Raw genomic sequence first — 27715 nt, 5'->3', positions numbered from 1 at the left:
AACTTAGTATTTGGCGAGAAGATCATAACTGTTATATAATGAATGTGACAAATGTAAATATTGTTCATCAAAACTGTACTAATCAAATTATTCGCAACATGGGTGATGTGATTAGTAAAGAAAATATAAATGATTCCAAATACATGAAAATGCCGGAAAATCATATGAATGCTTCGCCTGTTGAAAACATGAGCAAAATTCAAGTTAATCCAATTATGGATAAAATTGTGACTACGATTGACCTTATCGAATCTGAGGAATCGAAAAATGACGCCAATGTAGCTGTAAATGAGAAGGTATAGTTTTATTTGGCAGGTTACTTTTACACATATTGTTTACAATCTCAATGAATGAAAGTAAAACTCTCATTTCTATGAAGAGTATGCTTGATACATAATCAATTTACTTAGATTCAGCCATATATTTTATTTTACAGTAACACAACATATTAAATAATCTTTTCAGTATTATTATTTGCACATGATTTCTCTGATAATTTAGAAGTAACTTCAAAAATTATTATATTTTCTATTAGAATATTATAAATGAGTTTGTATACCAAATAATTAAAAAGTTATAAAGCAGTATATCAGAATACTTTTGTGCAAAGTTTCACTTTTATAGGTTAAATTACAGTACCTCTAAACAGTTTCTGATATTTAATTTTAAATATGATTAATATTTTCACAAACACCATTTGATGTGCTTTATATAATCATGCTCATTTAAAATGAATAGGTCTCGATATGTTCTTAGAAGCTTACCACGTTTGTGTTATATATTTATGTATAATAATGTAATATTTTTGGTTTTCGATTAACTTTACATCTTGTATTGGAATTTTATAGCAACATTTTTTATACAACTAAAGTCAAGGCTCCTATGAAATTTGAGTAAAAATTTTGCTGCAGTTTAACATACAAAACTGTCATAATATATGTCTAATAATTCTAAAGTAGTGATCGATAATTTTCAATTTTAAGCATCTTGATTCTAAAGCCTAAATTTACTCTTACTACATTTATAAAGTGGAGGAAATATTCTTGACAATGTTGTTTGTCTATTACTGAATAGAGTTAAATGCATGTTAAGTAGTTTAAAAGTTAATATAACATACTACTTAACTAGATGAAACAAAATGAAAAATTTGATCATACATTTTGAATTTAGTCCCGGTTTTTGTTGGTTTTGTTGATATATATCTTTTATTATTAGTGATTTGAAATGGACATGAAAGAAATATGTATAATTTGTTTAAACTCTTCATTTTAGGTTTCTGATGCTAAATGCAATTCTGAAATAGCATTAGCTACATCAAACGAAAATCATAATAGTGTTAGCCAATGCTGTAATAAGAGGTTATTATTTCTTTTGGCTTTTGCTTTTTTTATATAAACCATAAATGTTGCTAATTATTTTCATTATTTCAGTGATAAAATAGATTTTGAACAGTATAAAGTGCTACAAGCTTTTATGACTGAACTGCAAAGCATCATACAAGGACTTTACGAAGCTAAATTAAATGATCTTAAAACTCTTTTATGCACATGTTGTAGCAACTCTACATGTTCACCCCATGAAAGGCCAGAAGACTTATATTTAGATGATGCAATGGATTACGCTAATGATAGTGATGAATGCTCTAATTGTGATGCATGCGAAGCAACTCTAAAAGAAACTAATTTAAGTAGTCAATGTGGTTGTGTAGATCCATCAGGTAAAATTATTATATAATTGAAAGAGTAAAAACTTCGAGTTGACATAAAAGGAACTTGCTTGCTTTTTTACTGTACTCTTTGGAGTGTAAACGAATTAATAATGAAATTTATATTACTCCATCATTTATTAATTAATTTCATTGCAATAATGATTCATCCAAACAACATGGATTTATTATGTACAAAGCTTTCGATAGCCGTCTCTGTCATCAAAATAATTAGATATATATTAAATAAGGCTTGTGTCAAAGATATTTACTATGCTTCTTCACTTATTGTTCTTTTTAAGGCAAATCAGTGGGTATGCAAAAACAAAAGTAGTGCTAAAAAGCTGTTCAAAATATTATAACTATTTCATTATTATTAGTATTTTGTCTGATAGTATAATCATGGTAGGAGAGCACTGTATTTATTCCATTCCTTTTTTCTTCTATTTTTTATTTTTCAACACTAGCGTTCATGATATTGTGTATTATGTCATGAACTTCAATTTTCTGTTCTTAATTATCTCTTCTCATCTAAGTTGTATGGCATTTAGATTCTTCTTATATCTTAGTTTTCGTCCAGTTTTTATTGTTTTTTCTTTGATGACTTTGTGCAAAAGGAATTTTTCTTTAATAAGTGTCTAATACAGTTTACGTTTCTTCATATCCGATAGTACACTCACTGATTCATTTTTGAATTTTTGAATATTTTTTTTGAAATTTCATAAATTTATTGAATATTTTTGATACGTATAAAAATTTAAAATAAACATTTCTACATTCGACACATTGGCTGTTTTATTCAATTCAATATGTTTCAACAACAAACATAAAATCCTCAATATATATATATATATACGAGTCTCATTTTCTGAGTTTTGAGCTATATTTTTCATATAAAAATAATTTTATTCAAGTTAGTTTTGTACATTCTACGTAGTATTAATATTTAGTGACTGATTTGTAACCAATTTGTGAGAAATGATGGACTAATTAGCAATGAAAATGTTAAAATGTCACAGTCGATTTTCCTGAATATGACCACCCTTTGCTTTGATCACTGCAGCGCATATTTTTGGTAATCTTTTGACGAGTTTTTGCAATGTTTGCGCAGGTATGTTCTTTCAGGACTCGTTAAGGCAATTCCACAGGGCAGGAAGGCTGCTTGGATGCAAATCAGTCAGACAAATGCACAACAGTTCTATTGGATTAAGATCCATTATTTGAAGTATTTTTTCGTCTTGTTTTCGCTTCAAATAATTGGCACAGAGTCGGGAAGTGTGTTTAGGGTCATTATCTTGTTGAAAAATAAATTTTGGACCAATTAAATTAAGACCAGATGGAATGGCGTGGCGATGAAGTATGGTATGATACTGTTCTTTCTTTAAAGTTCCATCTTTTTTGACAAGCGATCCGACTCCATTGAATCTAAAACAACCCCAAGCCATCACTGAACCACCACTGTGCTTCACCTTTGGCGAAATACACTTAGAATTGAGTCTTTAATTACCCTTCCTACGTCGATGATTTACGAAAAGTTCGAATTTTGACTCATCCGTCCATAAAACTGATTTCCATTGATCGATGGTCCAATTTAAGTGGGTTTTGGCAAATCGCAATCTCTTTTGTTTATTTACTGTTCGCAGAAGTGGTTTTTTGAGTGTCCTGCACAATCGCCGGATCTTAATGCAATAGAGCTGTTGTGGGACGAGCTTAAATGCCTCGTGAAGGATTTGCATCCAACCAGCCTTGCTGCCCTGTGGAATTGCCTTAACGAGTCCTGGAAGAACATACCTGCGCAAACATTGCAAAAACTCGTCAAAAGATTACCAAAAATATGCGCTGCAGTGATCAAAGCAAAGGGTGGTCATATTCAGGAAAATCGACTGTGACATTTTAACATTTTCATTGCTAATTAGTCCATCATTTCTCACAAATTGGTTACAGATCAGTCACTAAATATTAATACTACGTAGAATGTACAAAACTAACTTGAATAAAATTATTTATATATGAAAAATATTGCTAAAAACTCAGAAAATGAGATTTTTTCATGTGTCCGGAAACTTTTGGCCTGTACTGTATATATATATATATATATATATATATATATACACTAAGTTTATTTTATTTTTAGGGTATCCTCATCACACCTCAAGGAAATTACGTAATCCAAAATGTATTGATGCAAGAGTAGTATATCTAGTTGAAAGGTAAATTCATACACACTTTCTACTCTTCGGTTATATCCTAAAATTCTGTGATATCTTATGAAATGAAACATAAAGCTAGTATAATATTGACAACTACATATGAAGCGAATGATAGGGCTTAATTTATTAACACACGAAGAATTTATATAAGTAAAAACGATTCTGCTTCTGATCCTTTTAACTAAATATTTTCTTATAGATAATGAAAGGTTGAATTGTATTACAAGTGTGTTCAAAATTAATTAGCCCCTCAGATAATATAGATTTTTGTTTGATTTATGTTGATTTATTATCTTAATGATGTATAGAGAACTTTACCTAATGTAACAACAATACAATCATTATAAATTAATTTTATAAACACAATTGATAATTATATATTTTTCTGTTTTTGATTTTATGATGGAAGTAAGGAGCCAATAGTGATCAAATTTATAAACCAAAAGAAAACCTTTGTTAGAAAATATCTTTTTCTAAAAAAAAAAAAATAAGCATAACTACCTAAGATAAGAAAAGGACAAACTTTTTAAACTAGACATTGTTTTATTTCCTAACACGAATGAATTCCAAACCAAATGAAACAATTCTGTAAAAAATGTTTAATATGTTCACAATACTTTCAATTATACAATTAATATTTTATTTAGGGCACAATATTGATTTTATTGTTTCAATTATTTAAATTCTTCTTGTGGAAATAAAAATAATTTATCTTTAATTAACATAATCTGGTTTAATAATTTTATTTGTAAATAGTTCAGAAATGCTGATTGGAGATACACATTTAGTGCTAAAACATACAAATGAAATGTTTCCTTATATTTGCATTATGATTTATCTATAACATTTTTCCATACATATAAAATTTAGTAAAAAAAAATTTAAATAAACATTTAGATTAATTTAAACATGAAATGTTAATTTATTTAATATTATTTAACAGGTTATATGAAAAGAATCCGCATAAATTGTTCCAGCAGCTGGAAACACAAGTGCATAACATAATAACAAATTTATATAATCATCTAGAAACGTTTATGAAAAATCACAATAATGATACCAAGCATTCCAGACTTTTCATTGATCGTAAGTTTTATATATTTATAAGAACCAGTTTTATATATTGTTCCAAAATAATTCATGTTCTTTTGGTCTGCATCAGAATCATGACTCTCATCAATTGTGGAGAGTATTATAAGTTTGATTTGCTATTATTTTTTTTAAATTTGGTCTTGTCAGTAGTGTTTAAATTCTTAAGTAGCTGTTTACTTTCTCAAGTAATGAAAAGATTATGAAAGTAGAAATGATTGTGATCTTTTAATAATAAGAGTTTTTGTTAAATAGTAAAATATCTTTTGAAAAAATTTAAATATAAAAAAAATTATATGATTTAGTTTATTAATCGCCTACACACACGCATATATATTTATTTGGTAGTGATTATTGCTTATTTATGAATATCTGTATTAAATAGTTATTTTGGAATGCTATCAAAATCTATGTTCTGCTGCCAAACGTGTTGCGCCTATACTAATGCAGTTGCAAAGAGGTCACTTATCAAAATTTTCACTGACATGGGATCTATTGAATAGAAGTATTTATTTGGAATGCATTCATATGAAAATGCAACCTTATGTTCTAGAACTTATATCTCAGGTAAGTACACCAGTTCAAAAAAATAAAGTCAATATTTCATTTTTATGCAATTAAATTTTGAATTCTCAGTGTCGACAAGTGCAAACTGGTGCTAAGCTGCAGAGAGATGATTTGGTACAACGTTATATAAAATTAGATGGTGAAATGACTTTAATTTCAGCAATGTGGTATGATGTTAGTGCAATGATTGAAGATTACAAGTAAGATATCGTGCAATTTATTATTTTTATGAAAATACTTTTTTACAAACTTGGTGTCTTCAATTCGATAAAATTTTTAATACTAAAATCTAATTGAAAAAGCAGATTTTTTTTAATGATTTGTAGTTTCTATTTTTGAGTTTATAAATAAGCAATTCATAATCAGTAATTCTAAATATTATATTGGGCTCTTGTCAAGCTTAATTATAACAAGTAGCTGAAAGAATATTATTTCATGATATACATAGTTGTTGAAGATTTAAATAAAACCTGAAATTTAATTATACATCATAAGTATTAATTTGTCAATTTATAACTGCGAAAATAGTAATCAAAGGTTGTACAAAAGATGAAATGGGCCAATAATGATACAGTTTTAGTGAGAAAATAATTATTTCAAAAGAATACGTTTGTTGTTTAAGTTCCAGATATTGAGGTGTTCAAATATTATTGATGTGAGCTTATTATGTAGAATATAATTCGATAACTCTGTAACTAAAAATCATCTATACATATCTAATATTTTAATTACAAATTATGATTATTAATGAAAATATTTAAAAAATTTAAGATGAATTTCATTTACATTCCAATTTGCGCTATCTAGCTAAATATAATATAATTAAATCAGTTATTAAAACTATTGATAAATTGAGCTCAGAATTACGCAGTCAATAAATATTTACTAAGATAAACACAATTTGTATATTTTTTATTCTTTACAGCAATGATCAGTTGGTATCACAAGATCAGCAAAAAAAATTAGATAATCGATATCAGGTGTTATTAGATTTGGAAACAAAGCATAAGAAGTTAAAATTTCACAAGTAAGTTAGTTTTGCAATACTACAATTATTTACACAAGTAAATTAGTTTTGAAATACCATATTATTGCTTTTACTATACTTTTTTTTTTTTTAAGGATAAAGAGGTCTAATTCAGAGCCAGTAGGCATGCAATCCCAGAATAGTAACTCTAATTTTGTTTTAACTTCTACTTGTAACAAGTGTTCCAATGTCACAAATGCAGGTGAGATTATACTTCCTTTATCTGCAAATGATTATCAACCATATACTTGAATCAAAAACAATTTTATATGCATTATAATCAACCATATACTTGAATCATAAAAACAATTTCATATGCATTATAAGTGTAAGTTCATTACTTACTCTTATAAGGCATAATGCATATTTAGCAGCAACTTGATAGTTTTTATTGGATAAGCATAATTCGGAAAAAGGGACAATATTCACATATTTTTTATTTCTCAGCAAATGATGAAATAAAAAGTCTATACCAGATAAAATCTATACCAGGCTTAGTCAATAATTCTTGAAAGTGGCATTTTGACTTAAAGCAAGTTCTATGAACTTTTCGAAATATGTAATAATTGACAATTGTTGATTATTATCGACCAAAATTGAGATTCAGATATTTAGATAAAATTTTCAACTGTTTATTTTGAGAATAAAGTTTTTTGTTTTCAATTGAATCCAAATATTATGATTTCCAATTGATATCTATCAAACACATTTAAATTATCACTATATGCTTGAATGTCCTAAAATTATAGCTTATCATTCCAAATATTAATTACTTTATATAATTCAACCAATTTTTGTAGAACTGTTTAGTGCATAAACTTTATCACTATGTTAAATTTCACGAAAAACATCAAAACATTTTTCTTTAGAAAATTATTTTGTGAACTACTAAGCATCTGCTTCAAGAAAATACTGGGACGATTACGTAAATCATGTACGTGGTCCTCGATATTATTTAATGATTTAAAGTAACATTTTTTACACAATTGGAAATGTTTTGTAGACTGCTTACTTACTTTTTGGCTAACTTCAAAGCCATTTCTAATGGATTGGACAATCATTTTGCCAACCTTATCGTGGCTCTTCCTTATACTTTTAAATTTATGAAATTCAAATATTAACTTATCACATCACAGAACGACTTTTGATACAAGTTTTGACTATTTTTGCAAATGTTGATGAATTTTTTAAATTAAACGACTTATTGCGTAGCCGTAATATTTTAGTATGTTCTTTAAGACCATGAAATATATCGTTATAAATATGTTTCATAAAAATTGACAAAAAAAATTTTTTAACGGTTAGTTACAAGAAAATGGCCGATCTTCACTAAAAACTAATCAGAGCGATTCCCAACCAATATCTTTCGAACGGTTTTAGAATTTTTAAAATCGATTCAGAATTGTGAGCTAAAGATATGGACGAATTTTACACTTTTTTTTTACAATTACAATGAAATGGCTCGGTCGATTGTCGCGCAGAACTGAAAAACTCTTGTTCTCATCGAGATATATCGAATGGCTTTTAACTTTTTAAAATCGGTTCAGCTATTTTTAAGAAAACGTCGGCGAAAGGTCAAAAATCGGCTCACATACACATACGCACAGCCATACATGCACATAGACATACTTTTTCCAAATTTGTTTTCATTGGATTCAGAATGGCTTGAAACGTTAAGAGAACATAAAATTAACAAGTCGGATTTTGTCGCGAAAACAAACCTTTCCTTCGGGAAGTTAAAAAATAATTTAATTTTGTGAGTAGTTCTGATTTTGTAATTGTTCTTTAAAATAAATCAGTTATTTCAATATTTAGTATCACAGTTATGATATGCAAAATACTGAAATATATTTGATAAAAATGCATCTTCAACCTTAATAATATTGAAAACAATCTTTCTTCGTTTGATTTTATTTCTTTTGGCTGATATTGTTAGACCAATTTTTAAAAAATAACCAAGATTTTTTGAAAATTTTTAGTTTTTTTATGCTTTGAAATATTTTGGAAATTTTGAACTTTCTTTAAAGCAATTTTTATATATTAAGCCTTCGTATTAAGTATTAAGTTTTCGTAGAAACGAAATATCGAAGCGCGTGAGCGCCGCGTCGCAGTCTAACGGATAAACATTGGTACAGAACCCATATAAATGTAAACAAAATTTGTTTTTATTGTTAAAATATATATAAAATATCTGATAATTTGATGTGCATAGGTCCAATAATCACTTTTGTCCGCAAATGGCTTTTTTAACTTCCCGTAGGGTAGTTATAGTAATGGGCCGAAAATCGAAAATGAAATTTTTTGCATTTCTCGACGTTTTGAAGGATTGTGAACATTTTGGCATACCTCAGAAAAAATGGATGTGTGTGTGTGTGTCTTGTATGTCCGCATTTTTTCGTCCACGTTTTCGGGCGCACGGATCAACCGATTTGAATGGTTTAAAAAACATTTGATTCCTATTAATAGAGAGATGTGCTGATTAGTTTTTGGCAAAGGCAGGTGCAGTCGTTACGGAGATATGGAGCAAAGAGTGCAGAAAATAGAAATGTTTTTGAGGGAACGGATCATCCGATTTGTATGATCTAAAAAAATGACGGGGAAAAGTGGTTATTAGTTTTTGGCAAAGGTAGGCCCAGCGGTTTCGGAGATACAGAGCTAAATGTTAAAAAAATGGCAGTTTTTGAGAGAACTAAGCGTCCGATTTAAATGATTCAAAGAACTTTCTGCTTGTTTCAACAAAATTATTGCCTTTGAGAAAAAAAATTTGTATCTAATTTTTTTTTTCAAAAAATATTTTTGTAATTTTGGATTAAAAATTCAAAAAATTACCCAGGCTAAGCCCAGTCTTAGCGCCACTCTGGTGCAAATGTTTACGCAAGTGCGTTTAGACTGTTTATGTACTGGAGCACTTTTCCAATTTTGTGAAAACTATTGAAAAATGTGAAAATGCCGCCAAGCTAAGCACAGTATAAGTGAAAATGTCGCACAGAATTGTTTGCAAATGTTTAGGCTGTGACTATACCGGAGCACTTTTTTAATTTTGTGTAAATTAGGCAACTATTTTTTTTTTTTTGAAATTGAATTCGAAATGAAATGACGATTGTTATGTTCTGGAGATAAATTGATTTATGATTTACATTTGATTTGCTCAGATATAACAAGATAGCAAAAATAATGAAAGTATTTGTAATAATATATTGGAAAACGTTTAAAATTTCTCGAATATTTACGGTACGGGAAGTTCCAGCAATTTGCCTTAAGGCACGATGCCATGCACCACTAGTTTACTGTTTTTATTGGATCTGCGAAACGGCTAGACTAGCCTTCCCAAAATTCATCAGTTCTTTATTTTGTCAATACATTTAAAATGGTTTTGCCCCGTATCTTTGGAGCAGCTAAACCTGCCTTTGTCAAAAACTAATCAGCACATCTCCCTATCAATTGGAATCGAATGTTTTTCGAATCATTCAAATTGGTTGAACCGTGCGCCCGTAAACGTGGACGAAAAAATGCGGACATACAAAACACACACACACATCCATTTTTTCTCTGAGGTATGTCAAAATGTTCAGGAACCTTCAAAACGTGGACAAATGCAAAAATTCATTTTTGATTTTCGGCCCATTACTACAACTACCCTACGGGAAGTTAATTATTTGTATATTATAAATATTTGTATTTTTATACTCCATTTATGTTCATAGAATTTTTTTTCAACATTTGTGTTTTTGCTTTATTTAAATATCTTCAAAAGGCAATTTTTTGTGTTTCTCATATTCGATATTCGATATTCCCAAAACAGTATTAGTATTGAGAATAAACAGATTCTTATACGACACTACATGTCTTATATGATCATACATGTGAGAGAAAGCTTAGAACCTTTTTCAGTTACGAAGGGCCAACAGCCACTGCTGGCGAATCAGCCGATGATAATAAATTTTATTCTGATATTTGTTTAAATTTTTGCATCAGTTGCATTGCATTGCTATTAATTATTACTTGCTATGACAACTTTTTTTAAAAATTATTTGATTTACAATAGCTTAAAAAGTATTTTTAGATAAAAAATCTGTAACAGTTTGAATTGTTGTCAATATTTGCATGTACTAGTTTTTAAATTTATTACATTACATTAAAAATAATTACGTAATGATGTTTATTAGATATTCCGTATATTTGATTCGATATTTTAAGACTTTGGATTTATATTTAATTTTAAGGCTCTTCGTCTAAAACATGTACATACAGAGAAAACTGCCAATGTTTTTCGCCTGACCTTTGTATTTCTGAAGAAGTAATACGCGTTTTAAACAAAGAGACAGGTACAAACTGCATAAATTTGTTAATATATTAAATTATTTTTTTGTATCAATGCATTAGGGCAATTCTTATTCAATTTTCAGATGGCAATGTTGATAGTACCAATATTAAAGCATCTTCAACAGCACGTGGTGATATCGTGTACTTACCTGGAGATGGCAAAAAACTAACCTCGAAATCAAATGTTGAAAATAAATCATTGCTCAGCAAGGATGCTTCAAAGGTTCTTTCTAATCTTAAATTGGATAATAGTGGAAATCTTCAAACTATAAAACCAACAAAACAGTTTATCATACCAAATGAAAATTTGGACGATATAAGTACGTACTTATTTCATAATCAATAAATCTTAAAATCAAATATTAATTGATTGTTAAAAAAAATATTACATAGATATTAACCACTTAATACTTACTGTCGAACTCAGTTCCTTCGTGCAAAACTAGCAAATTTGCACATGAATAAACTCAGTTTGTTTATAGAAATTGTTAAACTTATCGCAAATTGTTGGACGATCGGAACACCAAAAGAGATTTATAAAATTTTATATTATATTTTACTATATATATTAATGTAAAAAAAATCAGTAACTTTAATGCTTCAAATATAATTATACATCAACCGTTTTTTGGGTTTGCGACTCGATTCCCTCATTTGTTATTATGAACTAAACCATACTGAACACATTGCAATAATAAAAATATATAATGATTTTTTGCCAGTAAATTTAAAAAAAATGTGAGCATTAAGTGGTTATTAAACGAGTAAAAGTAAACGGGTTGTAGTAGATTAACTTTGAAGATCACGTCAATTTTGAATTTGTTTGCACTTTACTAGCCAGTACAAAATAAATATAATAAATCACAACAATGATTACCTCCTCATTTGAAATATTTTTTAGAATACGTTTTTGTATTCGAAACAGTTTGTAAGTTCTCTCAGTTTCAAAGCTTTATAATATATGACAGATGCGTTCTTCGGACATTTCAATACTTATGCTATCTCAATTGTCGGTAATTTGACACTATTTACTGAACTTATGCAATTCATTGTAAATGTAAGTATTTCATATACATAGTAATGTAAGTTGCGTTCCTGTTATATTCAGCTATAAATGAATTGCCTTTTTCAACCAAAAGTTTAAAAGTGTAAAAAAAGAGTACTTTAAGAAAAAGGTATCATTTTTAACAATATTCATTAATTAATTGATGATATTTAATAACTCATCTAGTTTAATATTTCATTAATCAAATAAATAAGATGCTCTATAAGATATTTCCTGACGTCGCTTTGATAACGTTCCTGCTTCTACATATTCTTTTATTGAATAATCTGTTATGTATGTCAACACCTAGGTTGTTTCTTTGCGAAGATTTGAGCTTTAGTTTTTGAAGGTGGCAACAGCACTCCTGTTATGCGTGTGTCTAATGTTGACCATGGACGTAACTCTGAGGACGTTGTTCTTTTTGTCTGCGTGGTAGTGAATTTGATATTTAGAAAACAAAGGTCTGCCGATTATAAATCCTTTATCTTGGAGATATGTGCCGAGTGGTACATCCTCATTTATAATAAATCTAACTCTTCTGAGAGCATATACTTATTTTAAAAACTTAGTTCATATCATTTGTGTGCTTAGGTTAGGCAAGAACAAACTGTCTATAGTTAACCCAAATATTTATCTCCTGTATAAATCTTTTTATGCATTTTTCTGCAACTAAAGTTGATGTGGACTATTTTACTGTTTTTCAATACAATTTTGATTTGTTTTATTTGCGATGCTTATATGCGGCGCAATCGTCTACCAATCGCCTCCATATTTCTGTCTTTGATAGCTTATGTTCGTTGATCTTTCACAAATATAATGAAAAGGTGGAGTCCACGAATACTTTGTTGAGCAACCTCTATATTCATTTTTGCTAGGACACTTCGTTTTTTTTTTATTCTATTTGATAGACTAATACCGATTACTGAGGTATAAATGCATAAGTGCAAGGCCTTCGCTTCCAAATCCATAGCATTTCAATTTGTTAAAAAATCCTTGACTGAGTTTGCAAAATAGTACCCTGTCAGTGACTGATACATAAAGTTCAAAAAGTCGATTGTATACATTTTATTTTTTACAAAATAGTTATTAACATTGAAGAAACTTGTGTAATTCTTAGTGACTATAATTTTAACAATAATAATTCTACAATTTTTGAAAATATTGACAGTATGAATCTATAGCTTGTTCCTGTTTGACCAATTTGTGATTTGTTTAGTTGTATTACCTGCTAGGTTCTCTGGAAAAATTCCTGTATAAAAAATATTAGATATTTGCTTTTTTACGCAACAGTCCATCAATATACTTTGGGACTGAACTTATCAATTTTACATCAATACTAAGTGCAACAAATGACATTTTTTTAAAGTTATTATTTCTGGAATTTACTTCTTTTGTTCAAACAAATGTCCCCTACGTGCATCAATCGAAATGAAATGAATGATTCAAAAAGTATTCGCCTTGTACTGAGCACGAGACGTTAGTCTTTTAGTTTGCGAAGGGTACAGAGTGCAAAGGGTGCCAAATAATGGTCATGTTTAACGAATGAGAATGATTCAAAAGAATGTTGTTTGTTTTTTGTCAGTGTGAAAAATTCATTAGTTTTTGTGAAAGGCAGGCAGGATTAGCGATTACAATTACTTTTTTTTTCTAAAATTGATTAATTATTTAAAAATTCAAAATTTTAATATTTTCAAAAAAAACTAAATTTTTACAAAATTAAAATCAATTTTTTTCAGATATTTTTTTTTCGAAAGTTTTAAAATTTTAAAAATATTTCAAAATTTTAAAGTTTTCACAACTTAAAAAAAATCTATTTTTTTAAATATATCGAAAAGTATTCAGATTTTATGAAAAATATACAGTTTTTTTCATTTTCAAAAATCTGAAAGCTCGCTTAATTGCGTAAAATAATCTGTTCTCTATGCGTTATTCTAAATAATTCTTTGAAATATGAGACAGGTCCTTCTCAGTCAGTCCTATTCGCACTGAGCTGGATTAGGTTCTGTTTATATATATGCATACTTAAGTGTTTGCTATAAGGTCGTCGCAATATAAAATATGAAAGATGAAATTTGTAGATTTTATAATAATCTATTTGAAAACATTTGAAACAATTGTTATTATTGATTGATCAATATTTTTTATTGATTTCGGATTATTATTCTTCGAATATCTAATTACGGTACGGCAATACTAGTTTTTTTAATAAATCGTTTCACATCTTGAATTGACTGGCTCTTTCAAAAAATATACATAAAATAAATAACAAAAAATGTGATAAATTATGAAATGATAAAAATAAATAAAATATAGAAACTTGCTATTATTAAATATGAATATTATCTTTTTTAAAAAAAAAATGAAATTAGACAACAACAATATTGAGTTTGGAATACACTCGATAAATTGACAGCGTGTTTGATTGCCTTCCTTAAGAAATGAAACGTTGGACGGGAAGGAAGGAATTGTTGCATCACTTTATTTTTTAACTGAAGTTCATATTGTTTTTATTGTGATATTCCTAAACGCCGTTATGAATATGATTCATTATTATTATTCACATTATTATTTATAGATATTTCAGATTGTAAAAAGCATCACAAGGCAAAAGTTTTGCAAAAAATTCCAATTCACAGTCCGACATGCAATTCAGGATTAAATAGTTTATCATCTGGAGAAAATAGTGCACCTACGATTGCGCCAAATGTCAAATCCAATCAAATATCCTCGTGCCCTAAACATGGGAAAAGAAAACTTTACACGCCTGATTGGGAATCTAAAACAAGGTAATCAAAATGAACTAAAAATTTTACTCCTTATGAAATTAGACATATTAGACATTTGTTTAATCTCTAAATCGTAAATGTTCTTTGAGTATGGGTCTATTTAATAATAATCTTGTTTTTTGGTTGTAATTTTCTGGTATTAAAACATATTTGAATTGTCTGGATTTCATAAAATTAATAATCAGGGCGCAGAAACAAGTTTGACATTGTTTTATGTGACATTGTTTAAATTGCTTGATTGATCAAATAATCAACGTTGATGTGACATAGAAGTATACTTCCATATCGTATCTATGTATACATATTAACATAAAATTAACAAAACATTTTAGAGCTTTAAGTAACAAAATAGTCAATGATAAATGAATAATGATTTGACTCAATTATAAATTAAAATTTGTAAAATCAGGTTCATCAGGTCCATTTTGAGTATTAAAATGTAAAAAATGTGTGATTTTATTTTATATTTTAGTTCCTCAGCAGGAAATGTTAAACCTGAGGCACCTCATGGAAATAAGTCACATACTCATGGACACAACTGTAAGAAAAGTTTGTATAAATTTATTATTTTTTACTTATAAGTATAAAATGCTGCCTACAAATATGCTATAAAATTTACAGATAGCTATGTAAGAGTATTATCTTACATATATTATTATATATCAATAATATATATATATATATATATTTGTTATTTATGTTTCATTTACATTGGACTTTCATCTTTCTATTTTCCTGAAATTTAACTTTGTAGAACGGTAAATAAATTTTCTATGGAAATTCAAAGTGTGTATACATTTTTGAAGCACCCGTATATACCTGAAACAAGCTTTTGGATGGAAGTATAAGTCTTCTATAGAAACTATATAATGCAGAATATAGTTTTAATAAAATTAATTACACAAATGTAGTAAATATTGAAATCTAATAATGTTTTATAAAAATTCGATAAAATATACCGTGCTAACAATAGCTTACTTATTGCCTGTGTATGTAAGCCGAATTTTGACTTTAGATCGATGTTTTCTGAAGAACGCACAAATTTTTAAAATTTAAGAGCAATGCGAGCAGATAATTTCTTTGAAAATGAATTCTTCTTCAATAAGTTGATTATTTACATATATCGGGAACATTTTATTATTTATTCAATTGAAGTATACTGGACTTAAGAAATTATTAACACCAGGTTGCGGAGGTGAAGGCGATGGCCATGTTCATTGGACGCCGAACACGCATAACAAAGGATGCGCATGCTGTTACTGTTCTGTATATGATGGAGCTCCGGTAAGTATTTTAAATCTCTCACTAATTATTTGAATATAGAAACGTATCATTCAATGAAGATGGAAATATTAGCTACAAATATGTGCTATTGTCTGTTAATATTGTAATTTAATATGTTTATATTAATATAATTATTTTTGTCGTCATTACTATTGTTTTAGTTTTTCATTTAAATTTTATATTTTCAACTTTAATTAATTGTTTTTATAAATATATAATTTTTAATTTCTGTTTTACAGCCAAACACTTCAAGTCCTGTAAACAGAAAATATAATGAAGCTCGTGAAAGATTACGTGGTAAACTAAATAAAACTAAGGCTTTGAATACAGCAGCTTCTAAAATCAGCGCTGATGTAGCATCTTCGGACTCAAAAGGTGAATATCATTCAATTATTCATTTGGCTAATTGGCTCCGAGGTGTATGGTTAATGTTCAATTTTGAAAAATATTTATTCTCTGAGATATTAATTTTATTTTTTTTTCTCGTTTCCTGTTTCAGTTCTGATAGTGAATGAATATTCAGTAAGAATAACTAAAAATTTTTTTAGTGGTCAAGTCGACTTTTTTTCGCAAATTTTTATATTAAACAAATTAGTACCACGTAAGAAAATGTCTCTGTATCAATTAATATTCACGGCTACGGCTCTCAGAATAATTTTTAACTTCCCGAAGACGAAGTTTTTTTTATTAAAAAATTCGATTTTTATGTTTTTCTCGACGTTTCAAGCTATTCTGAATCGAATGAGACCAAATTTGGAAAAAGCATGTGTATGTATAAACAGATTTTTGACCTTTCGCCGACCTTCTCCCAAAAACGACTGCGCCGATTTCAATGCTTTGCAAACCATTCGACATAACTCGATTGCCAGTTTTGCGCAACGATCGGCCGAGCCGTAATAATAATTAATACGAAAACAGCAAAAAAGTGAAAAAAAATTTGTTCACGTTTTAGCCCGCAATTTTGAATCGATTATAAAAACTCAAAAACCGCCCGAAAGATATTTGGAAATCGTGCCGTTTCTTCGTAATTAACTGTTGTAATTGTTTTTCATGAAACTTTTTATGTTTATAGACATCATGGTCCTAATGAACATACTAAAATATCACGGTCCCACGATAAGTCGTTTAATTTTAAAAATTCATCAAACTTTGAAAAAATATGATACGAATTTGTGTCAAAAGTCGCTTTGTGGTGTGATAAGATCAAATTTGGATTTCACTAATTTCAGAGCCATTGGAATAAATTCGATAAGGAAAAACTGCGATTAGGTTTGCGAGAAGATCGACCAATCCATTTTTTGAAATTAGCGGAAAAATAATTTCTCTAGTTGTATAAAAATATATTAATTTAAATGATAAAATAATATGAAGAACTACGATCATGATATATGTAATGGTGCCAATATTTTCTTATAGCAGATGCTTAATATTACACAAAATAATTTATCTTTATAAAAAAAATTCGATGTTTTTCATAAAATTTAATATGGCGATAAAGTTCATGCACTAAACAGTCCCACAAAAATTGGTAGTCATATAAATTAGGCTTGCAACGAATAGAATGTTCGGCATACTCCCATGATATATTCGTAGTTGTTATATTGAAAACTCACTACATGTTTATTCAAATTTTATGCTTAGGCTCGCAATGACTATTCGGTTACTTTCTGTTATTTGGAAAATTCGACACCATTTGTACTATTTGGCCGAGTACCGAAAACTTAACCCTTTCGACTCGGATGCCGCCGCTCCGGCGGCAAATCGTGTCGTCGCGAGCTAAACTTACGTGTGATTTTTTCATGCTTCTGAAATTACTTCACTATTAAGTTCATTTATTGATTAATTTATAATTATTTTCATAAATAAATATGATAAAATTAATTAAATAGCTCATAAGCACTATTATTTTTTAGATATAAATGTTACTAGAGATTTCATTTTATATATTATTTATATATATATGCAATGTAATGTATTATACATATGCATATTATACATACATACATACACATTTCTAAAACAATAACATGGTTTTTGTCATATTTATTTTTTTTTTCAAATTTTCTGTTCTATCATCATACTAACTGAATTTAAAAGCAATATTATCATATTTTTAAAAAATCTGATACAATAACTAATACTAAATTCCGAGTTGTGAGATATGTATAGCACTATAATATACCGAGCCCAGCACACCGTCCTGCAGTCAGGCTCCTGAGTGGAAGTGTTAAAAAAAACTTACGAACATTTAAATAATCATTGATTTTATATATTAGAAAACTTAAGCATTAGAAAAAATTAGAAATTTGGAAGATGAGAATTAAAAACTTGTTTTTTGCATTTTTGGAAGTGGTTTACGTTTTTCTTCCAGATTCAGAGAAAAGCTTGTGAAAAAACTCTACTTGGCACCGATAAATACTTTGCTTCATTTTTTATCAAAAACAAAAATTGAAAATGAAATTTTGTTGATTGTCATGATTTAATATATTATATTAAGCATTCTTAAGAAAAGAAAATGAATTCATATATAAGGATGAACTCTTAACTCTATATATGGAGCGTAATCATTGATTGATTTCTTTTAAAAATAACAAATATAACAGTAACATATTGTTTGATGAGTATTCAGAAGGGCGTATTTGACGTGTTCATTTATAATAATAAATGACAAGTCGTTAAAATTTAATTTATTATGTATACGATCAAGAATTCATCTTCAATCTTATGTTATCTAAACCTAATGTCACATCGTAAGCTCTTTAATGCATGAAACCAGTGCCGGTTTTTACACTACCAGGGTGAGATTTCTACGGCGCCCTTCAACTGCAATTCAAACCCATTCGAAAAAAGGGAAAACATTTAATGAAATAACCGTTTATTAAAAGAAATAATTATTTATTATAAAAAATAACCATTTATTACAAAAACACTAATAAAATTTTACTTTTCTGGTCTTTCTATCAGCGAACTATTTTATAAGGTTGTCAAAGTCGATGTTTTCAGCAATTTCGTTTTCAATTGACAAAGTTGCTAAGTTTGATTGGAAAATTGTTGATCGAAGATAGGTTTTTATTTAGGTTTAATAATATTCGCAATGCTATCTATACATTTGGATACAGTTCTTGTAAGTTGCAATCTTTGATGAAATGTGGTTACATTTTGTTCAGGCAAAAAGGATATCAGACTTACTAGTTCATCACACAACATACAAATATCTATGTCTGATTTAGAGTATACAGTTAATTTGAGCATGACAAGGTCGGGTTTTTCTGGAATCTGTTTAATATTGTACATTGTAAAGACCAAGATTCCGAGTACTCATTTAACTGTTCGAACCTTTCATTGACTGAAATTAATCATAATCAATGTAGTGTCCAAAAGAGAGTTGAAAAAATTCTGGAGAAGTTATAGGGTCATCGCGTGCAATGTCACCAGATTCACGCTTAATACGTCGAATTCTTGTTGTAGCTTGAAATATAGGTTCAATTTCTAGTTCTTCGGCCTTCGCAGTTAAAATAGCGCTTTTAAAGCCTGTATTTCTGTAGTCTTCCATGAAATTGCATCATTTCTTCAATATTTCTGTACATTTACCAAGATCCATATCAGCGGCGCCCTGGGCTGTCGCCCAACCGCGCCCTACCCTAACACCGCTGCTGCATGAAACCCAAATATAACCTGCGCTGGGCGGCGGCGGCGCCTTTGATTTTAAGTATTCGGCATTCGGCCGAATAAAAAAGTGCCGAATATGCCGAATACCGAATATAGGGAATACCGAGATATCAATTGAAATTCGCAATTGTTAGATTTAATCGAAAGCGAAATTTTTATTTTTGAAGTAAACAGTCAATTATTACATATTTCGGGTTCATGCAACGTGCCTCAGGGCAAAATGCCATTTTTAACTAGTTTTTTTTTAAAGTTTCGGAGTTTTGATAATAAAAAGTGCTCTTGATGTTACCTAAATGTTTAACAGTATAAACTATTTCTGAATTCTTATTGAATAATTTAGATTAATGCAACTAAAGGTTTTTTTAGTTTTTCGGGTGAAGGAGCACTGAATATGCACACATTACATATGTCATATTATTTTTAAGATAAATATTTATTTAGACAGTTAAAGATATCATATTTTTTTAGACAGTTTTATTGTATATTTGTGTTGCTTTTATGACGTCCTCTTGACATCTAGCCATAATTAGACAAATGACAAAAAAGTGAATCATGTGAGCTAAACGATCTATATATTTTCATGTAATGTTCTAGTTTTCCAAAAAAAAAACTAAAAAGTTTACAGTAATTTAGTATGATTTACATTTTAAGAAACAAATACAGTTTATTGGTACAGTGCTATCCCACAAATATTGAAACGCACACCTTTAAAGAACTCATCATATAAAAAATAGTCATATACTTTAAAAATTCTATTTTAAATTTCAGTTCCAAGTCGTGAGAGTTCATGTCCTACCAGTACGGAAACTCGTGATGTGAACAAACTTTTGGAATGGATTGAAGGTGCTACAAACAAACAGCAGAAAGATCCAGCTAAGAAAGCAGAAAAAAAGGCCAGACAAAAACTTAAAAAGCTTGCTGACAAGGAGCGCGAAGATGAAATGGTATTTAATAATACTATTGTTTGTCAATGAATGTTCGAGCAAAGTAAAAATTTTTAGTACTTCAGTTGCATTTTCCAAAACTAATAATAAAAAAAAATCAGATGCGCTTATTAATTCGAGTTCGAGTCTGGTGTTTTTATGTAAATAACATAGTACTATTTTTATTAAATAATAATTTGTCATATATACATATACATAAGTGCTTTTGAAGAAATAATTTTGTAAAATTTATGAATCATATCATCATGATAACCTTGCAAACAACTTTCATTTATAAAATAATGAGATGCAAAAAATGTTATTTAGGTGATTACGCCAAGAAGTCCAGAACCTAAACAAATGTATATCGCAGCAGAACCACTGAAAGTAAAATCACAAAGTTGCAGTGACGGTATGGTTAACATCAGATTGCTCACATCTGATGTTCCTAGAGTGGCTGTAACAGCTGTTGGTAGTTCTCCTGATAAGAATAAACTACTTTATACCCTCATAAATGGCCAAAAAATCATTCCAGGTAAATCATAGTGGTAATTTTAAATTTTTTGTTAAGGTAAAACATAGAGTTAAGTAAAGTTATTTAATATTGGAGATATTTTGATAAGAAAACTTCTTGATTTATATATAAATAAGATATAAATTTAAACTTAATAAAGCCAATTATTTGTTATTTTGAGACAACAATGATAATATTTTAAAATATTCAAGGATTTTCTGTATTTTCTTCTTTTGTGCACTGCCTTCCTTAATCTCTTTTTTAATTTAATAATTATAATCATTAATTAAATGGCAGTAAATAACATTTGTTTACACTTTGTCCAAATTTACAGGAATCTATTTATGCACAAGTCTTTGTTCTTGTATTAATTTATATATCTAATCAAATATTAATTATTGATGCTTTAAATGTGTATGTAAATATTTTAAGAATCTGAATCCCTGAAGAAAAAGAAGAAAAAGGGTAAACAAGATGCTTCAGTATCTGTCACAAATTCAGAATTACCTATCTTAGATGAAGTTAAGACTAAAATTAAGCAAAAGAAAAATGATAAAAACAATCAGCCTTCTATAAATAATATAAGCAAAAAGACTGATGATAAAATAGTTAAAAGTAATGTTAAGAAAGATAGTAAGACTTCTAATAAATCTAATAAAGAAAATATAATAGAAACTGATAGTTCTAAAACTTCTAATAATTCAAAACAAAAACTGACAAATGTAAATTTGAGCAAGATACCAAAATGCCAAGATAAATTTTGTCAGACTGATGATAAATTAAGTTGCGCTAATGAAATCATAGTCAATATTACTAATAATGAAAAGAAGAATAGCAAGAAAGATAAAAAACAAAAAGACAAAAAAGTTGTTAAAAATATAGAAGATAATAATATTAAGCAACAAAAACTGGAAGCTACTACTAAGTTAACTTCTAATGTAAAAGACAAAGTTACAACAAAAAATAAAAGTGCAATAAATGCTAAATCAGAAAAAGGAAAATTTGTTGAAAGCTTACCAAAGGCTTCTGAAAAATATGATTACGATCCAAATTCATCACAGGAGTGGATAGAGATCAATAACAAGTCTCGTTCGAATAATAATACTTCAAAGGTTAATTCTGGATTGAATGAGACTGAAAAGAGCAAAAAAAATAATAAATCTAAGAAAAACAAAAATAAGCAAGATCAAAGTCAAACTGTCAATAAAACATTAAATAAAGCATTTGAAAATCTAAATATTTCAAGAGATACTACAATAGAGATTACTAGAGAGAATATGAGTAAATTGAATATAAATAATATCAATGGAGCAAAAAAAACAATTGCGAAGAATAGTAATAGCAATAATGTAGCAGCTAATTCAAAGGTAGGTCAATTTATAACTCGGATTTGACTTCTTATTATGTAGTTTAAAATAATTTATCCATACCAAAATTTTTTGACTCTATAATTTTAGTAACTCTATATTTTCAGTTAAACAATAATTTTATTTTTGTGCTGTTTGTTTTCTAAAATAATAGTATATTTAAAAATGAACTATGAATATGAATCATGAACATTTGAGTTCATTGAGTTGATACTAAATTTTGAGTTCAGTGCCAATAAAAACTAATCGGCATTTGTTTGAAGGCATTGTGCCTCAAGGCAAATTTCTGGAACTTAAACCTGTACCATAAAATATTTTTTTCAAAGTGGGCTTTTATAGAGATAAAATATCAAAGCGCGTAGGCGCCGCATCAGTCTAACGATTCCACATTATAATTCTTGATGCGGAACCCATAGAAATGTAAACAAAATTTGCACTTATTATTAAAGTATTCATAAAATATTTGATCTTTGAATGTGCATACGTATAGTGGCCGTTTTTTTTTTAACTTATTTTTTTTATTGGAGCTTTGAAACTGCTGGACCTGGCTTCCCAAAAATTTAATCTATTATTTATTCAAGTAAAATGTTTTTCTCAAAAACTCTTGTGAAGATCTTGCTGAGAAATTTAATTAGCTAATTTAGGTTTATGTACTTATTAATAAGAATTTTTTACAATGAGTTTTTAATCTTAAGTTTTAAGTTTTTAATTTTAAGTATTATATTTTTATTCAAAAGATACCAAGTGGAAAGAACAATGAATACAGTATAATGGATCAACTGAATCAGGGAATTGGTGTTGAAAGGCTGAAACTTCCTCCTGGAATTACCTTAACTAAAGTTGATGCCGTCACTGCTTATGCTAATCAACAACGCAAAACTTTACAGGTAAAAACAAATATTTATTAATACATTTATATATAATATATGTATATATAATATACTGCATAGATATATAGTCTGAAATATTTCACCTAAGGTTGTTCTAATTAAGATAAGCTAGTTTCCAACGTAGATTCTTCATGCTTCTCAAAAGCATGTCCAACTGTAATAACTTTTTCATTGTTCTGAAATCTTTTTGCGTTAAGATATTTTTTAAATGTAGTAAACAGATAATAATCGCTGAGAAAATCATCTGAAAAGTATCAGAGGCGCCCCATCAATTCTAACTTGGCTACACTCGTGCACTGATGCTTTATCATGACGAAAGAAGAATGTTTATCTCGCGAAATCAGGCCATTCAAATTTTTCGTTCACGTTTTAGCCCGCAATTCTGAATCGATTTTGAAAATTCAAGAACTGTTCGAAAGATATTAGTTGGGAATCGTGCTGACTAGTTTTTGGTAAAGATCGGCAGGGCTGTTTTCTTGTAATAACATGTTAAAAAAAAAAATTGTATTATAGATCCTACTAAAATATTACGGACCTACGATGAGTCGTTTAATTATAAAAATTCTTCAAAGTTTGCAAAAATTAGTATCATTTTTTTGGCATTTGTCAAAATTAGACCTTTCATCGACGTTTGCTCAAAAACGCCTGAACCGATTTCAGAAATTTAAAAGCCATTCGATGTATCTCAATGAGGACTATCGTTTGTCAGTTATGTGCGACGATCTGCCAAGCCATTTCTTTGTAATTTGGGAAACTTTTCGTCCACATTTAAACTCATGCTGAATTAGTTTTAGGTGAAAATCTACCGAGTCGTTTTCTTGTTATTAACTGTTGAAAAAAATTTAAGCCAATTTTTATGGAACTTTTTTTGGCGATATATAACGTGGTCTTATAAAACTTACTGAAATATTACGGCCTTACGACAGGTAGTTTAATTCATCAAAGTTTGAGAAAGTGAAGTTTTTTTGACGTTCGTTAAAATTAAAATTAGACGATTTACTTCGTATAACGATAGAGTGTTCGTTCGTTTTCAATGATGTGTAATAAATCCACACGGAATTCTTTTAATCACTCATAAATTAACTTATATTTTATTGATTAAGACGATTATTTATACTAGTTTGTTTTAATATTGCGGGACATTTAGGAAAACGTGTTTGTGAAATATATGTTACTACAGTTGTTCAAAATAATTAATTAGTTGTCCTTGTATCGCTTACCTATATTATATAATTTAATTTTCAGGCAAGCAATGCGTCCACTCTATCTAATGCTCCTAAAATGCAAGAATATGCAATGATTATAGCAAATCCTGTACAAGCACCACCCACAAAAGGTATAGTGTTTTTTATATATATACTTCAAATTTAATTTTCAGCCTATGCTTTTGTTCGTTTAAACACAAGTTTTTAAGACATAACTTATCACGATTCATTGTCCCTTTATCTTATTATGCTTTGATAATGCGTTTATTTTCCTATTATTTTCCTAATTGTATAAAAGTAAAAGGTTCAATATAACTTGCACATGTTTTTAAAAGCTGAGTAAAATCTCTAAAATATTTTATAAGTGTGATGTAACTTGACACATCCTTGCTAATTTGAGAATTTGTGTTTATCATATAAAAGAACATATTTATTTACTATACTAATGAATGCAATATTAAAATAAAATAAATTATTTAGATGATGGCAAGGTTCATGTAGTTCCCTCGGCTGTTACAACTGGTACTAAATCAAGTCGAAAGAGTCGCAGAAAGAACAAGAACCGTGCATTGAATTCTGAAAATGAATCTGGATCAAATAAAACAAAAGAGCCGAAAATGATCACTTTACGAAATCCTTTGTTCCAAAACAACATATTAAAATTAGGATCGAATTCATCAGATCAGTATAGTGCTGTGCAACCTGAACTGCCTTATAATCCTATTCCGATGCCTAAGCAAGCTTCTATTACGCAAAACAAAGATGGTATGTTTACGATACGTAGCCCCGCTCTGCAGCATGCCATGTCAACGGGAGCTACTAATTTTAGACCACATCCATATTCAGAAATTCCATCTCAAGATGCCGAACACTTTTCTTATTTTTCTAATGCAGAATCTAGCAATTTAGTAGATCATTATCCAAATGAAAATATTAAATTAGTGGAAAATAATTCTACTCAGGCTACAAACCAGCAATTTGTTAATAGAAATATTTTGCAAGATATTTCTTATGAAATCTGCGCTCAAAACAATGATGTAAGCAACAAAAATGACTCAGGATTTAGAAGCTATACATCTTTTGGCAATCAACATAGTCCAAACTCAAATTCTGTCGGTACTGATGGTGATAATTTTTCATATTTTTCTCAATCTAGCCAAAATTCTTTACAAGAAGCATCGATGCATAATAATCAAGTTAATGACAACAATAGATTTTGCTCTAGTAGCAGTTCCAGTAATATGAATCAGCAACCATTTTCTCATTCTTTTTCACATAATTATCTCAGTGGGCAAAATGTGCAAAGACTGAACAGTCAAGTGACGATTCATAATATTTCAGACTCTATGTATAAATCCAGTTCCCATGACTTAAAAGAGAATGATTATGGTGTTGAAATCACTAAAATGCCTAATATGCAACAAAGCTATGGTAAATATGGCAATATAGGAGAAGAGCTCACTCTTACTCGATCACATACTGTTAATAATCCAGTAGACTATCAGTCATACCCATTTGCTAGTTTTGTTAATGGGCAAACAAATACAAAGGCGCGGAAGGACTCTGATCTTGTAGGTATGTATCACACAATATTGATAGAATTTATTTCCTATATTTTGTACAATAATTTAAATTTGTTTCATTCAAATTTTGCCTTATTTTCATTCCATCATTCTCATTCTGGCTATATTTACTATCAACATAAGTAAGAATTTTTTATATTAGAAGCATTATATATTCATATTATAACTTTTATCTATTTTATAGTCATTGTTGTATTTTTGGTTTCTATTTTATATACATATATATATCATATGTATTGTACTATTAATTATAATAGTTGTTACAAACATTATTCTCAATTAGGACATATAAAATTGTTAATAATTACAATAACACGATTTATTGTTCCCTATTGAATTGACGTTACTCATCAAATATTTTGTTTTAATAATTATTTCTAATTCTGCAAAAAAAAAAAAACTTATATATTTGGTCCTTCATTTATTTTTATTGTACTTACAGATAATATATTTGCACCAAACCAAATGGTGAATCTCAGTGAATTAGAATCAGAAGAGCGTGACATTGAATCTTTCAAAAGGTTTAATTATTACTTTGAGCCCCCAAAAAATAAACCTAAAATTAATTTGAATGTGAATGACATTGTTGTAAAGAAAAAGGCTTCAAGTGCATCAGAGAATGGTTCCAGTCAGAATGAATATGTTTCGAATTTGCAGAGGTATCAAATGAACAATTGCTCACAGAAAAAATTTTAATTTTTTATTGACCTACGAAATGTTATTTTTTGTTATTGTCTAAGAAACAGTATTTTAAGTACTATTAGCAAATAAGTTAAAGATGAAATCTCTTAAGCAGTTGTTTTTATTTGTATATTCTGTGATTTTTTAAATAAAATTTACAATATCATAAAAAATCTTATTTTTAATTCATTTCAGTAATTCAATCATTTTTCATCTAGTTGTCGAATGTTATTTGGAGTCAAGCGTGTAAGGTTTACAATTTTAATTGTATATATATGCATATTTTTTTATTCACAGAAGATAATTTTTCCATTTATTATTATTATTCATATTTAACATTAAATATACTGCGACGTAGTTGTTTATACTATCACCTCCACATAGCAAATCTAAAAAATTCTAAAGATACTTTCTCAAATGTTGCAACATATTATACACCTAAGTCTGTTTTTACACGGTCTTTTTGTACACGGTTTTGATATAACACGGTTTGAAAATTGAATATTTTAATTTTTTTTACACGAATTTATTCCATTTAGCACGATTTGAAATTTTATGTACCTATATTTTTTTTGTCAAATTAAATTTTTGCGAAGTCACAAAAAAGTATTTATGAAAGAAAAAAGTCTGGAACCATCGATAGTATCGATAGTTTGCAAACACTAGCTTAAAGATTTAAGTGAATTCCCCTTTAGCGCGTACAAACAATTTTTACTGGTCAAAGCAAATGTGAATAGCACTAATTTAATTCTTGTTCTTAAAAATTCTTGTTTTTCACCAATTTTAATAGGTTTTAGAGATTAGGAACAAATCACCCATTTTTGTATAAGATCAATGTCTTTTTTTA

General features: G+C 28.5%; 1 protein-coding gene across 1 annotated transcript; it reads left to right on the top strand.

Moving 5' to 3' along the window:
* On the top strand, positions 1–26883 carry LOC113367309 (putative uncharacterized protein DDB_G0282133). Its single transcript, XM_026608923.1, has 22 exons — positions 1–296; positions 1273–1358; positions 1431–1717; positions 3840–3915; positions 4859–5001; positions 5390–5571; positions 5641–5771; positions 6497–6598; positions 6694–6800; positions 10822–10923; positions 11005–11241; positions 14542–14752; positions 15225–15292; positions 15939–16036; positions 16276–16411; positions 20474–20649; positions 20956–21163; positions 21575–22509; positions 23247–23396; positions 24645–24735; positions 25085–26179; positions 26630–26883. Exons 1-22 carry the CDS (start codon positions 39–41, stop codon positions 26881–26883), a joined length of 5133 nt encoding a protein of 1710 aa, XP_026464708.1. The 5' UTR covers positions 1–38.
* Positions 26884–27715: the final 832 nt, after the last annotated feature.

This window comes from Ctenocephalides felis, unplaced genomic scaffold (genome assembly GCF_003426905.1).
Source record: "Ctenocephalides felis isolate EL2017-DRISC unplaced genomic scaffold, ASM342690v1 CF-g0.4_SCAFFOLD_01170, whole genome shotgun sequence".
Classification (NCBI taxonomy): domain Eukaryota; kingdom Metazoa; phylum Arthropoda; class Insecta; order Siphonaptera; family Pulicidae; genus Ctenocephalides; species Ctenocephalides felis.
Note: the sequence above shows the minus strand (reverse complement) of the source record. Positions and strands in the feature narration are given on the sequence as shown.